At 45.0% G+C, this 17,856-nt stretch overlaps 1 protein-coding gene across 1 annotated transcript in view; it reads left to right on the top strand.

Moving 5' to 3' along the window:
- The first annotated feature begins 1,493 nt into the window (after positions 1 to 1,493).
- LOC104157426 (voltage-dependent calcium channel gamma-4 subunit-like) overlaps positions 1,494 to 17,856 on the top strand; it is a 16,530-nt gene continuing 167 nt past the window's right edge. Inside the window, 4 exon segments of the mRNA XM_009694743.1 lie at positions 1,494 to 1,617; positions 11,909 to 11,992; positions 16,492 to 16,632; positions 17,468 to 17,856. The exon segment at positions 17,468 to 17,856 is cut by the window's right edge and continues 9 nt beyond it. Of these exon segments, the coding sequence (XP_009693045.1) occupies positions 1,494 to 1,617; positions 11,909 to 11,992; positions 16,492 to 16,632; positions 17,468 to 17,856 (738 nt within the window).

The raw sequence follows: 17,856 nt of genomic DNA, 5'->3' as shown, positions 1-17,856 counted from the left end.
CTCCTCCTCCTCCTCCTCCTCAGCTCTCTCTCCCTCCCACTTTCTTCCAAGCTTCCTTTCCTCCTCCCTTGCAAACCACCCCCTGTTCCTCCCTGCTCTGCCCCAAAGTGCTCCTTTTCCTCCTCCTTTTTTAACGTTGCTCTCTGCCTTCCTCCCCCAGGCCCTTGTTGCTGCTCATCATTTTGCTCCCCCTCTCAACGTGTCCCAGTGAGACCAGCCTGCCCCATCTCCTACACGAGGTTGGCCCCAGCCAGGGCCACACCGTCCTGGCTGCCAGGGCACCCTCCAACACCCAAGCCTGCCAGCACCTACCTTCCGTGAGGGTATGGCACCTTACGGCTGGGAATCAGGAACAACCAAATCAGTAATAACTCTAATTCAAGCTAAAGCCCTTCGTATTTCCGTTATACCTTCTTCCAGGATGTATTACAGTTGCAAAATATTTTTGTTCATTTCATTTTTTCACACTAGGACCTGTTCTTTCTAACCAGCAGCTCTGTTATTTGTTCCCAAGGTTAGACATTAGCCCTGACTATTCTAGACAACACACACCGCACTAATCTCTCCTCATGGAGTGTCTTTTCCACTAATACATCAGGCAGATGACTTTTGAAACCTTTGTCTTGCATTTCCCAAATCCAACCATCAGCAGGGTTTGGCAGCTACACCCCTTTCTCCTAACCTTTAGATTCCCCGTTGTCATTTGCCTCATTTCAGTCCCGCATCACTGATTGTGCATGATCAATCTCTAGAGGTTTGGCTTCTATGTATAACTCAACAAGCTGGCATAGAAATGAGGAAGACATACTCCAAAATGAATGCAGATCCAACTCGAAGGTCACTGCATTATGAAGACAGACGTATTGCAAGCGTTCCTTTCAATTAAGATGATTTATGGAATGAAATTTCCCTATTGGCTCTTCAATATCCAACTATTTTTCTAAATGCCATCATCTTGTGATGTATCACCATGGACTGAAGAGACACAGAATCATTACAAGATTCCAGGAGTGTCCAAATATCCTACATATTCCTAATCGGTTAACTAGTGAGGTCCTATATCGCTATTTTCCAGTGTAACTCACGCTTTTTTCATAAAAAAACCCACTGTGGTGCATGAATGAGCCAAAAGAAGGTTTGTAAAGAAAGAGTTCAGTTCTAAATGTCAGGTTAGAGATGTTCCCTGCTATTAGAGCTGACAATAATTCATTTTATGCAGAGAGGTAATTACATGATGCCTTGTAAGCTTCTGCTACACCAAGAGATCTCACAAGGAGTATCAATAATATGAACCATTTTTCTACTGACTAGATCTGGAGGGTTTTTCCATTATAGAAGAAGACACCGGGTGCATCCATGCATGCTATCCCAAACATCCCCAAGGATTATCCAAGTCCTCATTCTGGAGAGTTGTTTCTTAAATTTTAGACGGCTGTATGACAACTGGAAACCTTGCCTGTTGTGAAATGAGGATGTTTTGGGAAACTGGAAAAATGGCAGTTTACGAGGATCTAAAAGTAGAAATTAAGAATGAGAAGGCAATAGATCAAGGCTGCACATGTATGAAAGTTGAAGTGGCAGAAGATACAGGGGACAAAGCATCACACATTGTACTGGGTATGTTTCATCTGGTTCAAGAAGAGTATTCGTTCCCCAGACGTGACCATGACTATGTCTCAATTTATGAACTCAGTAGGGACTTTGAAGAGACGTGAATGTCCATTTCCTTAAATGTCCTCCCCCAGGTAGTGACAAGCCACCATACGGGCTTTATAGACATGCTGTGATCGTAAGAGGTGAAACCATCAAGCCCTGGTTGATCACCATGTTAATGAGGGAGAACTGATGACTTACTGAAGTAACGGAAACCATATGGATAAGAACCAAACTATCCCTTAAGGGAAACTTGATTCCAATGGTGCCAACACAGGAAAAAAGCACAGTTTAACAATGCAAAAATAAACACAATTTGTCATTTTGCAGCATATGAACACTTCATCAGACAAAATGACTATCTGTTCTCAAAATTGCATCTGGTACAATTTGGCATTTCAGCCCTCTCATAATGATTGATGGACTGGCAGCAATCTGCCTGAATGAGCAGTCTTTGTACCGGTGAATATATGTCAGGGTCAGGAATACTGGTGAAAAAAAAAGTGGATTTTGGTCCAAACCAAGATATACCTGGATCCTGGCTAGCATACAGGCCACCACATTTTGTTTCCCACTGCTGTCTGAGATGTTGGAGTGATGATGGCCACCGTGCAGTTACTGTTGTGAATAACAAGTTAATCTCTGACACACTGTGCCAAAAGCACTGCTGGTCACTAAAGTACATCTTTAAATTAAGGCATTTTTGACCAGAATGTAGGTAAGAGCTGGGAACTCGTTTGAGAATGTCTTTCAGTTCAAAGCTTTGATGGGTGAAGATGCTCACCTAAGAAGCCAACACCAACTCAAGTGTCAGACCAATTTTAGCTAAGGTAGAACAGCCAACTACAGAACTCAAATGGAGGTTTCTATCCAAGCTCCAAGTTCATTTTAAAAGGATGAGGACGATTATATCAGCCACCCAGAAACAGCTTTGGCAAAGTGGCAGCAGAGCGAAGTATGGAAATGAGTGGTGAGACAAACTTCTGGGCTGCCGGGATAAAGGACTGCGGCATGAGATGCAGGACGAGACGAGGTGTGAAGGCAGAACACAGCAAGTGTGGGCCGTGGTGGTAGATAGAAAAGCAGACACAGAAAAGTGAGTTAACAACCCCATGACAACGAGAAATGTTGACAGTTTCTTGGGACTGAGCCAGGCATGGGAACACTCGTTGTGGCAGGGCTAACTTAGCTCTGACTTGAAAATGTTCCTCAAGCAGCATCACCAACATTGCCCAAAAAAATCATGTCATACCCAGGTTGAGGAATTGCCCCTATTTCCCTGTGCAGATGATTTACAAATTGCAAACTGAACGTCAAGGTTGGAAGTATGTCAGTGTTTCTTCCTAGAAAACAGAGAGTCATTCCCTCAATAAGCTCCATAAAAAGGAGCAAGAAAATGACTAAAATAAGCCACAGACACCCCCCCTCGAAACTTCCCCCACTTTGCCATCCAAGCAGCAGCACAAGAGGACAAGGCTAATAAGGAGCAAGTTGCAAATGGCAGTAGGAAGACCACCAGCAATGCATGGAGGGGCTACTGGGGATGCCTGAGCAGCAGTGGTGGGATAACGCAGCACGCTATTTTATCTGCTGTTTGGAAAGGAAGAGGAGCATTGCTGAATAACCTCATTCACGACTTCTGTGGCCAAAATGTTGGTTTATGAGAGGAACATTCGAAGAAAATGGAAATTAAGTAGCTCAAAACAACACGTAACATACAATCAACTCTTACCTACTTGCCGCTGTCTTACATTTCCCTGATACTATTGGTATTCACTGTGGTAGCACAAGGACGCTTAGTACTTTTGGCAGCAGCTTTGTAATGACTGAAGAGAATTCAAAGGACAGCAGCCAGACACTGTGATGTGTTTTATTAGCTCCCAGATGTGCAGGTGAGGTGAATCTTTGGGAAATGAGTTTCGCTGCCACGAATTTTCTAACATCACTCAAGGTCTCAAATAAAATCTTATAATGGAACAAAAGGCTGTCATAGAATTTTGAAGTCATCTTTGGCAAAGCATCTTGGCAAAGCATCTGTTCATTTCTTACACAGAAATACAAATGCACAACATCTTTGATGACATTTGCCCAGCTGAAGGAGAAGGTCGGCTGCTGAGGCTGTATATACCCACATGAATTATAACCGACTGGGCCTCTGTAGGCATTTCCCTGGATGCCTTCTGGTGTAGGTGATCCAGAATCTGGAGCTGCTTTACCGGGTTGTACAAAACAGCATTCAGATGTTACATCCTGGATTGCACTATGCCAAAATAATATTGCTCAAAGAGTAGAATTGTTCAAGCCAGAACGAGAAGTCACTACCCAGCAGCAGACTTCTGGACCACCCAAGTGAGATAGGTCTTCTCCTATGTGGCTAAGTCCTTCGGGCAACAGTGAGCATCCACTGGTATCTCGAGGAGATCGGCTAAGGCACCACATCTGGGCCACGGGAACCTCAAGGGTGTAAGAAGAGAAAAGGGTGGGTCAGGACACGAAGGTCAACCTGCCCAAGCGGGAACCTCGCCAGTCGCTATTTATGGCTGTGAAATTGGCACTCAGGTCAGTGGAGATGGCTCTTCTGCAATGCGGAGCACGAGCTTCACTACAGTTTGAGACCACTGTAGAACAAAGCAACGCAAGGAATAGAGCAACACAACCTTCGTTCTGCGGGGATGTGGTGAAAGGAGAAGCTGTGAGCTGCCTCTGCTTCCAACAGAGAGGGCTTTGTAAGGCAGCCCCAAGGAGAGGCTGCAGGCGGCAAGCAAGGCAGTGAGATCAGACACTGCCACAGTGCAGGCAAGTTGGGGAAAGCAGATCATGATATCCTAGCGTAAATACTTGAGAGTGGTGGTATAAGACAGTCTCTTCTCTCGTAGAAAATCTACGATAAATACAGGAGGGAGCAGTAACTACTGTCCGAAGGTAAAAGAAGTGGAGTGAGGTTGACGATGGGACTGAGCATGTCAAATGACAAGATAAACTGAGACCTGTTCCTAGAGAAAATGTGCTTATGCCAGACTTGAGGGGAATGGTGAGTGCTGAGAATAAAGGCCGGGGTGAGAGCGGAGTGCGGTCCCCTGCCAACACCGGCTCATTTGCAAGCGCGTGGGCTGAAGCAGCTGCGAGCTCCTCTGCTCCGGTGCGCGTCTCCCCCAGCGCCGCTGCCGCCGCGGCGGGCTGAGCCCTCGTCAGGTGGTGAACGCACCGGGAAGGTGTTTTGCATTTTTAAATGTTAAAGAGGAGCAAGATGGAGCGGGCAGCAAAAGCGACCGGTAGTTACTCACGTGGCACCGAGGGGACCGATGAAAAGCGCTGAGCAGCGGAGGGTCTGTAGGCAGCGGAGGGGGAGGACTGGAAAAGGGGGAAATTCATGTCACAGCAGAAGATAAGAAAATAAGAGGGTTGAGGAGGAGTTTTGCTTTGCCCACCAGACAATTGAAAATAGATCAAAAGAAGAACCCAAAGGGTTTGTTAGAGCTGACAGCTCCTAAGGAAGAAAGTGGGGCAAATTTCATACATTTCAACATTCTAAAATAATTTTCTTTTTGCCCAGGAAGTAGAGGGGGAGCAAAGAAAGGGAGATGACCAGATTGTGGTACCACTGTTACTGGGTGAGATAGATTTGAGTCCACTGCACTGAAATCAGAATCTGGCCCTTAAGTAGGCAGTTCAGCTCCCCGCAATGAGAAACAAGTGAATTCTGAGTTATGGGGTGAAAGAGAGAAAGAAGGAAAGGGCTTTTATAAGGAAAAATAAAAGATTATTGTTTCACTGTCTCAACACCTGTAGAGAAACATGGTTAAGCTTCAGGATAAATTCTTTTTGCTTTAGCCTGACCATGCCACACACAGACAGCTCGTGCTGGTCAGCCGGTTTGTGGTACCGTGCCAGCCCACCGTTACGGGAATGGACTTCTAATCCTTTGGGGTCCTAAGCAGTTTCTGAAAACAAGACCTACCCTGGCAAAAGTATGACAATAACCCCAGCTACTAGCAGTGCTCTTCATCAAATTCACCTTCAGGATGAAACAAAAATACAAACTGTCATCTGGGCAAATATTTCCCGGACTGGCAGGACTCAGGGGGTGTCAGACAGCATTTGTCTCAAAAACAACCTATGCTTTGAAGTTTCCAGCTTCGCAAGACTCTCACAAGAGCCAAACTTCTCTCAAAGGCAGACAGCTAATAAATGTGTATTTAACCTCCCAAGGCTTCTTTCTCTGCTGGCTCCATCCTCCACGGCGATGAAGGTGGCATTCCAGCAGCGATGTGGGGTCGCAGATTCACATGGGGTGTGTTTTGCACACCACCTGCATCAATACTTCATGGTTTCTTTTATAATGACAGCATTAAACGTCCTCTGGCAGAGGCTCCCAGGATCTGTGCTCATTCAAGTAACTTAAGGACAGGCCGGTGAAACTCTGAGCAAACAGCAGGAGACAAATAATCGAACTTGGGACAATTTAACATAGAAACTGCCAAGTTACAGAAGAATATCTAATGCTGTTCCTTGTGGCCTGAATCTAGAGCTCAGGACCATAACAGTCCCTGCTTGACCATCAGCACCACAAAGCAGGTTTTTAAAGTAAAAGAAGGTACACCACCCATTCCTCATTTCAAGGGGTATTTTATGACTAGAGGAATGAAGAGAAAAGAAACCTAACTTGGCAGCTGCATTTGCTGTTGTGTGTCAATCCAGTGAGACAGGGGAGTTGTACTGGTGGAAAATCAAAGAAATGAACAGAGTGCACAGACAGACTCCGTGCTATAAATTTTGCGGAGAGGAACATTTTTTGGCATGTCTGATCTCCTTTGCTCACTATTGCTCAAATCAAACAGCAAAGGATTTCAGAACTTGTCAGCACAGAAGTCTTCTTAAGGAAAAATATATAACTGTTTCTCCTCTCTCCTGGCAGAGTCCAGCCCCGACACACTCTCACTCACTATAAATAGAGGTTCTCCACTGTTGTCCAAGGGAAGTGGAAAGCCATGCCATTAAGGAAACCCAGTCCCCCACAGCATGCTCGGATGGACACTGTGTTCAGGCAACCTCTGTTACAACAGCCCCGCTCTGCACGTCACGCTTTTCTTGTTGTTTGGGATGTTATCTGTCAGTCAGCCTTCTCTGTGCTGATATATTCAGAAAACTTGTCATTTAAACATTCAGATATTCAAGTGTTGCAGTAAATCAGGCTAACGGTTGGCTCTGGAACTGAAGCAGAGCATTTAATCACAGAATAGATGCAACAAGCAGAACCATCAGGCCAAATTTCCCATGGTTCCTTAATAATTGCCTTATTTTTAATATACAGTCAGCTCCTTCCAACTTGTATTCTCTGTTTCTGCAAGCATTTTCTGTCAAATGATCTTGAAAATCATTTCCTTCCACATCTTCAAACCATCCCAGAAGACTCACATTTGCTGGAAAGAAATCAGCTGGTTAGCGTGATTTTAGGCTGGACAATTATGGGGTGCATTTACCTGCCCACAGGTAATTGCTGTAGCCATGCGACCACTTGTGCAGCTGACATTCATAGCACTCGTTCCATCGGTCTAACCCCCCTCAGGAGAAAACTCTGCTTAACTCTATTAATAGCGTGCACGTGTGCGCACCAAGTATCTGGAGCTGCTCGAGAGCTACAAGAATGTGGCATGTTGGCAGGGGCGAGTTTGATCCAAGGAGGTCGTAAACGTCTGGCGTCCTATGAGAAAACAAGAAAGGCTTCTCAACCAAGTCCCAAAACCGATGTTTTACTGCATAGTCTCACCAACAAGGGTGGGCGAGAGGGCTGGAAGATGAAAGAGTTAATCGAGCGATAGCTCTGCAGAAGCTGTTGATGGAGAAGGCGGCAGCAGCATGACCCATCTCTCCTCATGTGTCTCCCACTGCTATCAGATATCGCCTCCCGTAAGCTCGTGCTCTGTGCAACGAGATGAAAATTGCTATTGACAGAAGTACCCCCCAGACAAGGTCCTCTGCTGCAAAGCTGCTAGCGTCTTGCATGGTGGAAACCTATTTTAAATGACAACAGAACACTAATGTTATGGAAAGATCTTGTTGTGTATAGTTTTCAGGATTTGGGGCAGGGAGAAAACAGAAGTAAAGCCTGCCTTGACGAATATTATCAGACATTTAAGTGCTCCATCTTCTAGTGCTGATCTGTGCAAAGACTTCCAGGGCATCAGGGAATGTTGTCATTGATAAATCCTAACCACGGGAAATGGCTGTTTCAAAGACATGGCTGATGGTATGGCCAACAACAGTGTGATTATGTAATGCATGGCCACAAAACAAAGTTAATAAGCAGTCGCATCCTACAGCATTAACCATCACTCTCAGTCATCAAAAAATAAACCCCCAGTGAACAATTCTGCAATGGTACAGGCAGAATTATTAAAGGTTTATTTGAGAAAGAGCAAGGAGAAGGTAGTATGTCATCAGAATTTGGGAACACTACTTTGATTTAGTGTTGAAAACTCCATGTACTTTGAGATCTCAAACCCCAAAACAAAGCTTAATCTTCACTTAGGCACTGCAATTCCCTCCCTTATCACATTATCTGAGTACATCACACTCTAATTATAGTTATCTGAACAACACTTGGTGAGATTGGGAAGTACTAACCTTGTCGGAGGAGCCCTTGAACACAGAGTAAAACCGAATCAAAAACAATTTTTAGTTTTCAAATGCCAGCTAGGCACGCTGCAACCAGTGGAAAAAAAATGTTCTTATACCATCAGCAACACTTCAGAAAACCTGCCTCTTCATTATCATTAACCCAGATCCTGAAGTCCTGGCTCAAAATTCAGAACAAAGTTATTATTATGAGGAAAAAAATGCATAATCATATTTGTATTTCTAAAAGTATCATTTAAAACGTATCAGTAATCATTCAAAGAAAGGAGTAATACTTACAGCATCTCGGTGGGATATTATATCTTACTCTCAAGAGGTATCCAGAAGTGCTTCTCAATATTTTAGTATCTGTTAGGCAGTGATTGCAGTTTATTTATCTCTCTCTAGTGGGTACAGCAGTAGAAGTTAAATATTCCATCTTCCTCTCCAAAGGATGTAAGTGACTGTATCCCCATATTCAAGCAAGGAAAAAAATCTCTCTTCCACGTCACATCCTGGTGTGGGAAATGGCCCATGTGTGCCTTAGTGAGCGTGGACCAGTGGCCACATTTGTCTGCACATTTCCTCAAGGCGTCCTCTGTGAAGCCTTTGAGAAGAGCTTCAAGGAGTTCAGACCTTGTGCAGATGCTGCAGAACGGTTGTGACTGAATTTAACTGAGGCTTTTCCTTTTCTGCCACCTCTTCTGTTTCGTGGCTTTTATTCTTTTGCATTGCTTTACATGCTAGGGCACGGAGCCGGGTATTTCACCAAATCTCAGTTTTGTTTTGTTTTTATTTCTTGTGTTCAAGTCCAAGTCAGACTCTGCTGTTGCGCTTTTAAAGCTGACCACTGCTTCAGTAGCTTTCACCCGGCTAGTTTTAATTTTTCCCAAATCTGAGTTTCAAAGTCCATCATTATGAAAAAAAGGTATTGTTACATTTCCTAGCAATACTTTGTTCCTGATACTTTGTGGATTAAAAGAGCCCTCAATACCCTGTAGATCACCAGAGTTCTTGATAGCAACTTCAAGCCTCACTGAGAGTTTAATAAGCTGCTGCTGAGTTATATGATGCCTGTTAAGTTTATGGAAAAAATTTATCCAGTCTGCTGCTGTTATTAGCTGTCAAATACCATAGACACTAGAGAGGACCCTGAACCAATATCTAAGATCTGAACTACAGCAAAAATATTGGGAAGAATATTTTGGATTCCCAGGCTTTGAAACAGGTCCAAAGTTCACAGTCATTTGCTATTTCTATAAAATTTGGCCAGAATGACCAATGTCAGTATTCCTAAAAACTGGAACTAGAAAGGAAAGCTCAAGTTCATCTAGAATTTTCTGTTTGGGGCTCGTTATCCTGTTTTTTCACCTGTGCTGGACTTGCTAATACTCTTTCATGTGAGAGGCTCCAGATAAAAGCACCAGCAAATGAAGGTCTCCAGCCATAGAAGAAAAAGCCCAGAAACTGCTGATACCAACCCATCCTGTTTTGCTGAATGCATTTGAGACCTGCGGTGGAAGGGATGGCTTCATGGCCTTCGTGTAAGAGAAAGTTCTGCTGAGGGGCCCATTTCATTCAGAAGTTTAATAACGTAAGGCCATTTTACAGGGGCCAAACCCCTCCATCAATCCATCAGTGCTTGGGAAACATCTCCGTCTTGCAGACTTCTTGTCTCTTAACTGCGTTTCTGGAAGTGGGACATTTATCTGGGCTGTCACCCATGTCTGTACTCTGTGAACGTGCAAGTTCACAAAGCAGGCTTCGGCCGACAAAGCCCTCTCCTTCATGCATCTGCCTGTTTGCACAGAAGTTGTGGGAGCTCAGTGACCTGTGGTACTTCTACACCTGTATCAGGTCTGGATAAATTCAACCAACTACCTTAAAAGTTATTGGAGAAGTACACGCAGACTGAGAGATGGCCCCACCTATACACACGGAAGCACAGAGTCATTGAAAAGCCTATTTCCATAGGATATTAGGGAGAGAAGATTATTTAGATTTTTTTCCTTACTGAATAGGAGGAGCAGATAAAAATCATACTCTGAATGTATTTCCTCTAAATTGGCACGCCATAATGAAGAGACTCAAAGAAATGACCATCCAGTCTCAGAGGCCCTGTTATGCTGGGAGTGATTTAGTTTCATTGCGTGAACTGCCATAAAAATAAGCACTAGGATCTTTAAAATCTAAATTTTGGATTGTCTGACTGGAGACCCCTCAGGAGCAAGAAGCCAGCTGATGGCAAACAGAGGGCTGCACGGGCAAGCACGCTTAGCAGGAGCGATCCCAGCTGAAGTGCCCTTGTCCGCCCGGCAGACAGGACAGGTGTGTCACTTCCAGATGGGACGTGAGCCACTTACTGCTCCGTCACAGCCTTTGAAGTGCTGGGCAGAGAAACCCTGAGCCGTAACTGCAATTAGAGTAGACACATCATTTACTGGAAGAATGAAGTGCACTGTAGTAGCAAACCCGCCGTTGACACTCACAGGGTGCGATTTAAATCCTCTGGATTAGTAATTCTTTTGAGATCTTTGTAATCATTGGTAATAGGTAGTGAAATAAATCCACATTTATATCCTACAGACTGCAGCTGTGCTTCTGTTAAAGCAGTATTAACTGATGGTTTTTAAATCCTTCTGCCAGCTCGAGCTGTAAGCACCGAAACTCCTTTGCAGAGGATAACTCATCCTGGGTGATGTATGATCCTGAGCATGAAAGCGCTGGTTAATGAATAATGAAAGCACCAAGGCAGAATCACACCTCGGAGCTTCGCTCCTGCAGTAAGCTCTCCGGGGACGGGTCCCCGTGCAGCTCGCTGTGCAGCTAAGACTGGATGTGGGTATGGACAACCGTGATAGAAAATAGTACACAATACTAATGTAAAGCTTTACCCAGATGGACAAAGTGCTGAACCTCATCTTGCTCGGTCAAGCGAGGGGTTCATCTGGTCAACTCTTCAGGTATCGGGAGTGCACGCTCGCGCCCTGACTTACTGCACAGGCTCCCAGTTAACTAAACAAATATGCCATTAAAAGCTGAGCCAACCTTGGGGGGGACATATGGGTTTAAAATGCAGCAGGAAGAGATTTATGGACTTGTTTTCCAAGTCTGGAGAATAATTGAAGAGGCCACACTCAGGCAGTTCAACGTTTACCAGCTCTGATAAGGGAAGGCAGCACTTCACCGGGGACGAGACAGGAGGGGTGATGGGTGCTAGATTGGTATTTGGCTTTGCTGCGGAGCCCCAGCCATAGAGCAGGGACCCAGAGTGACAGTCACTCTAGGGACTAAAAGCAGCTTTGCAAACTCAGTATGCTTGTAAGATAAGCATGGCGCTGATAAAGTAAAGCACAGAGAGATTAGGAAACTCAAGAGAACGATATTAGTGGTAGACTGAAGAAAAGAGCCCAGAAATCCTGGCTCTGTCTGCCTCAGCTAGGCTTCAGCCTAGTCTGCCCAAAAATTGTGACCTTAGAGATGGTTTCTTGATGGCATATAAAAAAAATCAGTGACCAGCCCTACAGGAGAATAATTTACTTATACAGCCTGGGAGGAAAAGGAAATGAAGCCAAACTGGCAGAAGCATATTTACCTGGTTCTGTTCCTCATGTGTTATGTTTGCTTTGTTTTCATTTAGGAATCTACAAAGGACATTGCTTCCGAATCAACCACTTCCCTGAAGACAATGACTATGACCATGACAGCTCAGAATACCTTCTCCGTAAGTGAAAAGTAATACCTGATACACAGGATTAACAGGCATGGCTAGACAGACTTTCCTGGGTTTCTCTTCTGTAGAGTGCAACCCAAGTCTTAACCATTGCAAGACACTGGCCCAAACTGGGTGGCACAGAGCAGTGGTGACCTATGTCCAGTTCACGCTGCAGCTGACACAACCATGACCCTTGGGGACCCCCATTTCAAGGGTTTCCTTCAGCCACCGGGACGTTCATGATTGCGATGCCCATCCTCTGAACATTATATGGAAATTTTTCAAATGAAAACTACAGCTATCATTCCCAGATTGGTGAGGATATTTTACAGAGGGACTATTAGTGTATCAGAGCAGGTTTGAGGAGTGGGTTCCAGCCCATTAGGAAGCTTTTCCTTAGGCTTAAACCCAGCCCTCATGCGAGCCTCATCCTTTGCAGCTGCTGAGCCACCTCCCCCTGCAGTGAAATTCCTGCGTTGTAGGAAGGAAACTGAAATTTCTGCTGCTAACAGCGAAATCTCAGCATGAACAGGGGCTGTGGCTTCCCCCCACGGACAGCCAGCCGTTGCTGCTCTGTGCTGGTGTGTAATCCGCCACAGAAGTAATTTCATCCACCAACCTGGTGCTTGAGATAGAGGCCAACGTCTCACCTCCTCCGGATGACCATGCGCTCCGCTGATAGGGAGTCTTAGAACCCGAGCGTGAAACTTCATGAATCCTGCAAAGTTTGAGTTAGGTTTCCCCTTCCCCAGAGGACGCCTTGCCTGGTTGTTCCTTTTGAGCAAAAGAGCCGACCAGCAAAGCCGAAAGCAATGCCCTTCACCCGAGGAAGGAACTGCAGTTCACAAGGCGTTGGGAAAGCTTCAGGGAGCAATGGATGACGCTGCCGGCTGATACACCTGGCAAGGCAAAACACTGCTCAATTACACTGCTGTTAATTACCTGAAACACCACTTAAAGAACCACTCTGCCCTTCTGCTCCCTTCTGGGAAACAACTTCTAGTTGTTTAAGACAAGAAGAAAGGAGAAAAAAAAAAAAAATCTCTGGAAAGTACGCTTTACCAGAAAGCCCAGATTTTTTTTCATCTGTACTCTTGTCGATTTAGATCAGGCCTGGGCCTGGGTGACAGGATTTCAGTGCTCAGGCGATGCGGGCTAGCAGAGTGTGAGCACAGCTGCATTTGTCTTTCATACAAAGCCTTGAAACTAATGTTAAATTGATGCCAAGTCAGCTTTAGGGAACAAACATCGTTAGTAAAAGGACTGTAAAGGAAAGAGGAATTAAGCAGCACGCTGATAAAAGCGTATTATGCCTTCTTTATTTGGAGAAAAGGGAGAACTGGGAAAAACAGTCTACAGCTCTGCAGTAAGACATGAGATTGGTAAATTGTTCGTAAGCGTACTTGTGAGAGGTGTTCCTCAAAGCTGTTTTCAAAAGTGACTAAGTACGGGTCTTAAAAACAAGGTGGTCCAACCCTTTACGTCTTCTGCAAAACCAATCTTCAGCTGCTCCCCCCCCAGAGAGCTCCCCCTCGCATGGTCTGCACAGGTAACAGGGCTCCTCTGCTTTAACTTTGATAACAAAAACTGCAGCTCCACTTACAATGCGTATGGTTGACTTAGAGATTACTGAAAGGTTACGTATATAAATCCAGAAGAGGTGAGCTCATACGTGTGTGTAATAGGGAGCAAACCATTGTCTAAGACAAGAGGATATTTGCATCCTGTTTCAAAGGAGATGCGAGACCTCCCGTCCCGTTTTTGCCCTCTGTGTGACTCCTCTGCGATCTGCTGTCTCCATGTCATTCACCGCGCTTTTTAGCTGTTTCTGGGCACGAGTTTCTCAGAGGGCCACGATGGGGGTAACCCTTATTTGTCCTGTCTGGCTCAGACAAGGGTACCAACACTGTGTGCATCCTGTGCTTCTGAAAGAGCAGCATGAGGGCTCTCCGCCTGCTCCGCTGTATAGCCTGTATGCTATAGCATCCCCTTTTTAAAGCCGTTTGCTTGGCTTCTGCCTTTCGGAGGAGAATAAAAGCAGGAGGAGAGCGGTGGGGCTGGCAGCCCCGTGGGGAGGAGCAGGACGGCACGCTGCGGTGCTTCACCGAAGGAGGTGTCACAACGCATAGCGGTGCAGAACAGCCGATGCAAACAGACAGGACGGTAAACAAGAAGAAAAAAAAAAAAAAGCAGGGGAGAAAGCAAAAACCAGATTGCCTTAATGTTTTTTGATGTGCTGTCATTTTATTACCAGTATCAGGAGGCATATGTAAATTCTACATCTACCTATGAGCTTTCTTTTAAATTTTGGAGCTAGAAATACACATTATAGGAAAAAATATTCTGTAGAGTTTTACAGGAAGAGAACACTGTGTGTTTTGGTTTTCTTCATATTAATTACCCACTATAGAAAAATTATCTCTGGAGATTATTGCTACAAGTAGAACAACCGACTCCCTATGTTTGGCATGTCTGGCAAGTTCCTTCTGATGACATCACTGAAGCGTTTTAGGAAAGCTCTTTGATTTAATTGAAATCATTATAAACCGCATGGCCTTAAAATATAGGAAAGAACAACCAGAAAGGCTGGGCCACAGTAGATTTGAAGCCCGTGCTGCCTTTTGCCAGGACGCTAACAGACAGACGGGGATCTGGGGTGCCTTCATGTCCAGCAGCACAGAGACTGACATGGAGTCTTCTTCTAACAATTGACTCTAAAAACTGACCCCAAAAGTTGAAGCACTGTTCCTTCGTGCCACACACGTGGGGATACGCCTAGCCCAACAGAACGGGCTCTCACCACTCAATGGGCTTTGCTTTGAGACCTGACACCCTCGTTACTTGGATTTGCCAATTATTGCAAGACACTGTCTGAATAGTAATGCATCCGACTGAATTGGGTTTAGATCTGGGTAGAAAATGCCCTGTCTGTAAAGGAGACGTCCAGCGACATTGCCAGTTTTGGTAAGAGACGGACTATTCTCGCTGTTGCAGATCGATATAGGCATAAGCTTCCCATATAGGGAAGCTTCCCTATATACAAGCTTCCGATATAGGCCCTGCCAGGGCCTGTCTTTTTTGGTTTATGTTTGCACCACCCTAACGAGGGCTGGGGCTGTAGCCGGGGCTCCCGGGGGCTTTGCAGCGCACACAAAAGCAATGCTGCTATTAAAGGCCCAGTCCTGTCCCTCTTGCAGTCAGCGGGAGTTTTGCCACCAGTTACCAGGGGGATCGTTAGGAAGCGATTCACTAAATTGGGAACGCCACGGCCGTCGAAAGTAAAATGAGAAAGCATCAGCTGTAACATCTGGCCGTTTCTCCTCGGGACGTGGGCGCCGCTCGCTGTGCGTGTCAGCCGGGAAGATGGCACCCGGGAGAGGCGGCGTGGCTGACGGCACTGCATCGGCAGCTTGGTCCAGATGGCAGCTTTTCTCCTCTCCGTGCGCTCAGCCCTGGGCGTGCCCGTGTCCTCCCCGTGTGCTCTGGGGTTTCCACCCCTCTGTGACAGCGGCCTCGGGCATCCCCATGCCCCAGCACCCCCTCTGCGCCTTCGCCTTTCCACAGCCCCCAGCTTTGGGACAATCCTGTTTTCCACAGCAGTATTCAGCACCTTATCTCCCCTTCTTCAAAAAAATCCTCTCTCTGTAACAATATAACTCGATTCCTTGCTCTGCCTTTCAGGAACACCTACCAGGTTTTACCTCTTTGGTTTTTACAATACCAACATCTCTCTTCTTGTGCTTGTTTATTTTTTCTCAGCCCTCTTATTCTCTCCCTGCTGCTTCCCTTTCAATTGCTGCTCAGTCTTGTAGTGATCTGACTTTGAAGCTGGCTTGAAGTGGTGCTTAAATTTTTTTTTCAGGGATTTTATAGCCTGTGCTGGTGAATGGACTGAAGCATACAGAATTTTAAATGACTCTACTTAGCTGTCAGGAAACTAAACACAAACATCTGAGGCACACTTGTTCAAATTTCTTCCTTAGAAATCTGAAAAGTTTCAATGTCCTTAATATTCCACAAAAGAAAAAGGGGTTATTAGCTGTGCTCGCTGGCAACACGAATGCTGCAGACTTCAAGAGCGGTAATTTGCTCACCTTGCGCATCTATCAAGATCCGTCTGCTCAAGCCGTCCCCAAACATTGGAGGGTTCATAGCCAGCTCATTAATTTTTCCACTGCTGCTCCCTGTGCGATGTTGGGTCTTACTGTCACTTACCTCATGCCTTGCCAGAAATGTTCTGTACGCGGTGGCACCAGACAACGGCAATAACGCTGGACTTTCTAGGAGAAAGCTCAAAAGATTTAAGCTACTCAGTTGAGAGTGTCTGTGCCATGTTGGCCACCTACCCATGGCCTCGGCTCCCAAAAACATGCCCAGAAATGCAGAATCAGTGATAATTCCAGCAAAAGCCAGGGGTTTTGAGACTTTTGTAATCTCCACACTTGCACCCAAGGAGGCATCGGAAATGTTTACTGTCTGTCTTGGTTTTCTACCCATCTCCTCTCCAGGCATTGTCCGTGCCTCCAGCGTGTTCCCCATCCTAAGCACAATATTGCTGTTGCTGGGAGGACTCTGTGTCGGAGCAGGAAGGATTTACAACAGCAAAAACAACATTATCCTCAGCGCTGGGATTCTCTTTGTTGCAGCAGGTATGTTCTCCTTAAACTGAGCTCTTAAGAAGCGCTGCCTTTTTAAACTGAAAAGGACTGTGGAAAAGCCTGTTGGCAGTTCTCCCCCTGTACCCCTTTCCTGGATCGAGGGCACTAGCGACATCACAGTAGGCAAATTTCTTAAGACAAAAATATGTTTTTGAAGCTCTACAATCAGTGTATTCTAGAAAAGCTTTTCGTTTTCCTGAAAAAAAGGAAGGTAAATTCAGTAACAAGCAGGTTTTACACTATTTAAAATGTATTAAACATTAGATGAATCAGGCGTCTCTTACATCCAGGGCCTTTTTCTTTTCTTTTATATGATGGCAGAAAAAATTCACCTGTGATACGGGAGTCCATTTTTCACACTAGAGACATCTGAGAGAGTCAGCCACATTGTTAATAGCTTTCCCTGACTCTCGGATTAAGCATGCTGCATTTAGATGAAAATTCAGTAAGCTGGAAGAGACCTTATCTTGATCAAGGTGAACAGCCATAGCTCTGAGCTCAAAATGTATTTTTTTAAATTATTCTGAATGTTAGAATCCCACTAACAATATTAGAGAGCTCCCATATGCTACTTCTTTCCCACCACGGCAATGAAGAGACGCGATTGCTGAATATTTTGGGATCCATGCAAGCATATGTGTCCAAGATGTGGATCTATTCTTTGTTTTTCAAGAATAAATGAGATCTTGAGATAAATGAAAGAGTAAATAAATGTAATAAAATTTCCTGGCCATAATCTTTGAACCACTCAGGTCCAGAAAGTAACGTGACTTGAATTTTATCTTCCCAGCCACATAACCACTGATTTATGTTTTTCTCTCTCTAGGGCTAAGTAATATCATAGGGATCATTGTCTACATATCAAGCAATGCAGGTGACCCAAGTGACAAGCGAGATGAGGACAAAAAGAACCATTACAACTATGGTTGGTCTTTTTATTTTGGAGCCTTGTCTTTTATTGTGGCTGAAACTATAGGTGTTCTGGCTGTGAACATTTATATTGAGAAGAACAAAGAGCTGAGGTTTAAGACCAAGAGGGAATTCCTTAAGACTTCTTCCAGTTCTCCTTATGCCAGGATGCCAAGTTATAGGTACAGAAGGCGGAGGTCCAGATCCAGTTCTCGATCTACAGAGCCTTCTCCATCTAGAGACATTTCTCCGGTTGGCATGAAGATAGCAAGCGCCATTCCCATGAACGAAATTTCCATGTACACT

This window comes from Cariama cristata, unplaced genomic scaffold (genome assembly GCF_000690535.1).
Source record: "Cariama cristata isolate BGI_N322 unplaced genomic scaffold, ASM69053v1 scaffold17482, whole genome shotgun sequence".
In the NCBI taxonomy this organism is placed as follows: domain Eukaryota; kingdom Metazoa; phylum Chordata; class Aves; order Cariamiformes; family Cariamidae; genus Cariama; species Cariama cristata.
Note: the sequence above shows the minus strand (reverse complement) of the source record. Positions and strands in the feature narration are given on the sequence as shown.